Source organism: Propithecus coquereli, unplaced genomic scaffold (genome assembly GCF_000956105.1).
Source record: "Propithecus coquereli isolate 6110/MARCELLA unplaced genomic scaffold, Pcoq_1.0 Scaffold83, whole genome shotgun sequence".
Taxonomy (NCBI): domain Eukaryota; kingdom Metazoa; phylum Chordata; class Mammalia; order Primates; family Indriidae; genus Propithecus; species Propithecus coquereli.
In genome coordinates, this window is record NW_012154507.1 from 5,755,435 (window position 1) to 5,761,415 (window position 5,981).

The 5,981-nt window shown below is 48.5% G+C and overlaps 1 protein-coding gene across 1 annotated transcript in view; it reads right to left on the bottom strand.

Annotated features, from left to right (window-relative positions):
• The window catches only part of PTGDR (prostaglandin D2 receptor (DP)), a 7,329-nt gene extending 4,447 nt beyond the window's left edge, over positions 1-2,882 (bottom strand). Inside the window, exon 1 of the mRNA XM_012663778.1 lies at positions 2,037-2,882. Coding sequence (XP_012519232.1) covers positions 2,037-2,882 — 846 coding nt within the window. The remainder of the gene's footprint in view (positions 1-2,036) is intronic.
• Positions 2,883-5,981: the final 3,099 nt, after the last annotated feature.

Below are 5,981 nucleotides of genomic sequence, written 5' to 3' on the forward strand. Positions count from 1 at the left end.
CCTTACCCTTTCTAGAAAATGATGGTTCCTGTGAAAAATGCTATCAACATTACATATATTTGGAACTTTACAAATTTTTTAGAAAATCATTTTCAACTCCATTATTCCTTCAATCCTCGCAATACCCTACGAGTTACTCACATCCCCTTACAGACATGTCCACTTGCAATGTTCTTTCCACTGTATCTTGCTGCTTTCAGTATTAGTCTTACTAAAACATTCAAATTCAGATGAAAACTTCCATGCATTTGACTGTTTTTATCACAGCATAGGTAAGTGCAGCTCTTGCTCTAAAATAGCGGTCTGGAAAAGTTCTCTGTAAAGGACTGCATAGTAAATATTTTAAGTTTTACTGGCCAAGAGGCAAAATCATGAATATTTGATAGGTACTTATGAGAGAAAACAGATTTTCACAATTTTTTATTGATGAAATTAAAAATGTAACAATAATAAGAATGACTGACTACAATTCTTTTGTAATATACATCTACTAAGGAGAAGAATGAAATGTTTTCTTGGCATAGTTTTTAGCTTAATTGGAGCTCATATGTCTCTTGGGTCCTATCATCAAACTGATTGCAAATGTTTATTTGTAAAAACTATTCTTAACTCCAGAGCTGTACAAAGACAGCAGGCAGGACAGATTTGGTCTGTGAGTTGTGGTTTGCCAACTCCTGTTATAGACGGTGGTTCTACAAACGTGATCCCTGAATCGGAAGCTTTGATATCACCTGGGAACTTAAGAACAAAAGTTCTTCAAAAATGTCTAAATCAGAAACTCTGGGAAATGGGGCCCAGCCATCTTTCTTTTTAAAAGCTATGCTGATGATTTTGAGCATGCTAAAGTTTGAGAACCACTGCTATATATCATTTAGGCCTGTATCTGTATCTATATAGATGTATTTACTTATTTATTTTGGGGAGTTCTGATCCTGCCCCTGTATAATGATGTTATAATTACTCTTTTCCCACACATTAAGGACTTCATTTAAGGGAAAATCACTTTATATTTCCCCCTTCATCCATCATTGAAAGTAACATCCAAATTGCTACGGCTACACTATGATAAGAAACTTAACAACTATTCAGGTAAGTCTCAGGACTCCAAAGACATTGAATTGGCAATGTGATATATTTAAATGCCGTTCTTGCTGAACAGGTACATGGGGCGGGGGGGTAGAGGAAAGGAGAGAAGCAATACGGAATCCAATAAGGTTTCTCAAGGCTCAGCCACTCCCAGGTGTCCTGGCGGGGACACCAGGGGCCACTACCTTCAAAACGACAAGGTAATTCAATCTCCACCACCATCCCCATTAGTAAATTGAAACCTGAGATAATGGCTTTCAAGTCACATCACTTGCCAAGATAGAAACAAACCTGTCAAGACAGGTTGTCAAAACCACGTGACTACCTGAAACATGGCCTCGGCCTCTACCACCACCATTCCTGGGCGGCGGCAGCAGCCACGGCGCCTCAAATTTTACCCACAAGCTTTCCAAAATTAAACCTATGCATTTAGTCACTTACCTCTGCAAACCATTCTGGCAGAATTAAAACTTCCCTTTTTCCCTTTCCACGCCAACACCCCGGTGAAGAACTCCCAAACACCATTCGCCTATTTCTGATACCACTAAAATTGTGGGCAGGTCTAACAAGACATCACCTGGCCGTTGGGGAGTAGAGGACTTGTATTAAAGAAGGAAGCAAATTCTGCTTCTCGAAGGTCTGGGGAGCAAACATGACCTTAAGTTCTCCTCAGAGGCAAGCAGAGAGGAGGCGTTCTGCCAAATGGGCGCTGTTTTGTTAAGCTAAGGAGACACCGTCAGGCTCAGTCTTTTCCCTTCACTTCTCTAACTTTCCGGTTTTTCACCCCACAATTTGGATTTTATCTTGGGGTTGTGGAGGGAATACGACCAACGCTCCTAGCTTGGGGCGCAGCTTCTCTCGCACCGAGTCCATCGCGCTCCACCCTGCCCACCCCGCGCCTGCGGCCCGACCGCCCCAGTGCCCTACAGCCTCAGCGCCCAGAGACTCACGATTACGGGCAGGGAACACATAGTGAACAGCACGGTCATGAGGGCCAGCAGCAGGAGGTGATCCAGCTCCTCCAGGGGCTGTGGGGACGCCTCCCTCTCGCCCGCGCGCAGCTCTCTGGTGCTGGAGGGCGCGAGGCGCCGCAGGCGCCGGTGCATCGCGTAGAGGTTGCGCATGGCGCCCAGGTTGCACAGCACGGTGGCGAGGACCAGCAACGCCATGAGGCTGGAGTAGAGCACAGAGTAGCCCAGCACCGACAACGAGCCCTCCTCGTGGACCATCTGGATGAAGCACCAGGTGCCGGGGCAGTACTGCACAAACTTCCCGAAGCCCGCGAAAGGCAGTGAACAGAAAGCCAGGCAGAAGGCGCTCACGACCGGCGCCACCAGCGCGCCCCGGCGCGGGGTGATGTGCCGTCGGTAGAAGAAGGGGTGCCCCAGGGAGAGCCAACACTCCAGCGCCATGGCAAGGAGCTGCAGCGTCGAGGCGAGCCCGAAGAAGGACATGAAGAAGGCGAAGACTTGGCACAGCGAGTTGCCCCATGCGGGCACGAGCACCCACAGACTCCGGTTCTGCGCGTAGGCAGCCAGCACGACGGGGCTCACGAGGCACTTGCCCAGCAAGTCTGTGACCGTCAGGCCGCACACCAGCACGTAGAAGACCGACGGCTGCGGGCGCGGCGGGCGCGGCGGGCGAGGAGGGCACCATCCCAGCCCCGAGCGCGCCAGCAGCCCTAGGGCCAGGAGGTTGCCCAGGAGGCCCGCGCTGAAGAGCAACCAGCCCATTGTCGCCGAGTTGCCCTTCTCCACTGAGGTAGCGTTGTGGCAGCCGTAGAAAGGCGACCGCATGGCGGGCCGGAGCGGCGGCCGCGGGAGGGCTAGGGCCCTGGCGCCCGCGTGCGGAGGAGCCCCCTGCCGGCCCGCGCGCAGCTCTGGCAGAGAGACTGCGCCTCAGAGGAAGCTCCGCGGCCGGCGGAGTGTTCTCCACAGCAGCCGCCTCCTATCTAAACTCTCAGGTCCCACCCCTCTCTGAGGGGCGGGACGCGCTGTCCCGCGAGCACCGGGTTCTGGCACCGCAGAGCGCGGAGCAGCCCCGCGAAGAGCTCCGCAGTGATGCGCGGGCTTCTGAGGAGAGACAGATCCTGGTGCGCAAAGTCGGAAGGAGAGAAGAAAGTAACCAGAAGTCTGAGCGTCCAAGACTAGTTTTCCCGGCCAGGCAAGAGAAGAACTGCTGAAATGGAGGGGAAATTAGGCAGCAGCCACCAGGGAGGATAGGAGCACGAGGCGGGTGGTGGTGGAACTCTGTGGGTGCCAAGGACTCTGAAGATGAGCCAAGAGGGGAGGCTGAGAAAGGCCCCACCTAGTTTTCTTGAATTAGTGGGCAATGGAAACGCACATTTGCATAACTAAGCCTCAGCTTGTTCTCTTCTAGATCAGTGCAACGTGCGGCATTAACGATCATCTCCATTGCAAAGCTGAGGAAACTGAGGCCTTGGAAGTTTAAGTGATCTGCCCAAGGTGACAGAGCTAGTAAGTAGCAGAGCTGGACCCTGAACCTGGATCTTCTATTTATAGTCAGTCTGTCTTGCTTCCTCGGCGCCTCCTCCCAAGAGCTTTGCCAGGTTTCAGGGAAGTGGTTTCAGGGAAAACCAAGAGTCGGTGTTGGCCCTGGGTTCCATGAATCACAGGGACGATGTAGACCCGGTTGGAAGGGAATGGTTAACAGCACGGGCGCTGTCACTAAGAGGCCTGGGTTCAAGCCTGGTTCTGCCACTCAGTGCCTGTGGGACCCTGAGGGGCTTGCTTACCCTCTCTCAAGCAGCATCTATCCAGCCTGCTTGGCTCTTTTGAGGCATAGAAATAGCACATGTAAAGTGCCAGCACATAGGAAGTGCTCAGTCGGGCAATTGCCATGATTCTCATGGGATGGAAGGGTGTTTTGTTAGCTGATGTCTAACTGAAGTTTTTAGCATGGATTTTGAAACCATTGATTTAGACTTGGTTTAAAGCTTTCTCACGGCTCTGGCTTGTGACTACTAGAAAACATTGCTTCCCTTCTGGCCTTTGACTTGGCTGCGTCATAAAGGCAGGGAGTTAATTGTGATAAGTATGATTTATTTCTTTAATTAACACTCAGAACCCTGGCTTCGAGGGTTGAATTTGAGTGGGATGACTTAGGCCATGTTATGTAAGCAAGTAGATTATGTCTTGGCTCGAAGAGGTTCATCTTTAGTCTCTGCGCCTGATCTGATGGACAGACAGGGAAAGAACAGGATCCTTGGGCTTTAGATGTGAAAGCCTGAAGGGTGGACGGAGAGGCTCCATCCAGACTGAAAGCCTGGCCAGTAATTCAGGCTATGGGGTGGAGAGTAAGAAGCCAAGCTGAGGAATTAGATTAAACTCCACCACTAGCTCTGTGACGCTGGGTTAGTTACTCGATCTCTCTGAGTCTCAGTTTCTTCATAAATAGGATATGGGACTTATGCTGAACTCATAGGGTTGTTGTGGGGTTGAGAAAACATGAAGTGCTCGGCATAGAGTAATAATAATAATAAGAGCTAACATTTATGGGTCCTTGGACATGCTGGGCACTCTCTAAGCCTTCCATATGTATTCGCTCAATAGAAGGCCTTTCGTAGGGTTGGTTCTCCTGTCTTTCACCTGCTCTTTCTCTCATCCCTGCCTCTCATCCCCATCTCTAGCCCCTAGCAAATAAGGATGGGTTCAGAAGAGTCTCACTTGAGTTGATGAAGTGGAAGGAGGAGCAGACCTTAAAACCAGAAGACATGAGAATCTGATGAAAGCTGAGCTCTCCTCCTTAGACAGCCAGGCAGACACACACACGCACACACACACACACACACACACTCACACACTACATCAGTTTCAGGGTGTTCAGTTTCCTGAAGTCCCTCTGTAGTATACAGAGGAGACACAATGGATACTAGCTAAAGAATCCTTCCCCTAACGACATTGCATGCGTTGTTCTTCTGAAGCGTACCTACTTCAATTCTTTGCAGCCTTATTTTTCTTCCACAGCTGCCTTCAGCTTCGTATCCGTTCCAGAAATAGTGCTAGGGAGAGAGGAGCCCAATAATGTAAACAACCCCAAAACAACCCCAAAGTGTTCCTGAAGGGGCAGTAACACTTACAACAACCCCAAACTGTTACCGATGGGACAGCTATGGGTCCCTAACATGGTTTACATATGTCATGCTTCAAAGGTTGAAGGTTTTGAATGGGTGCGATTCAGGAAACCACGTTTCCTCCTGGGCATTGTAGCTGGTCTTTGCCGTGGGGTTTCTGGTTGCCTTTCCTGCCTGCTTTGCTGTTGTCCACCCTGCCTTGTTCTCAGGCTTAATTTTGGAGTCTTCTGTCCCTGCTCTTAAGAAATCCTATTTTACAACTTCACTGTAGAGCCAAGAAAAGTATCATTTGTTCATGCATGAGATATTTGTTGAGCTTCTACTTTGTGCCAGGCACAGGGTAAGGCATGCGAGCACTGAAGAACATACAGCAAATAAAGGAAGGCAAACGTCATGTGTGACTTTTATAGGCTTACGGATTTTTATATCAGCTTTCAGAATAACCAGGCTAAACTTTATTTTTTTCCTTATAGGGAAACTTTTAATGAAAGTATCTCAGGCTCAGTTAATGGTAAAATTACCTCCATTATCTACAGAGCTGTATCAGGCTGCTTAATTGAGTTATAACACAAATCTTCTGGAAAAATATGTATGACATCATGTGAACAGACTACTTTATGTAATTATATTATGATAATGTAAACAAAAAAACAACATATGCTTATGGACATGGCCTAGAAGTTAACATAGGCAAATGAAAACATTGACTTAAACTTGAAAAGGAATGGTAGAAAAATTTCTCCTTGGATTTCTGATATTTTCACTGTAGTATTTATAATAATTATTTTAAAAGGCCGGGCGC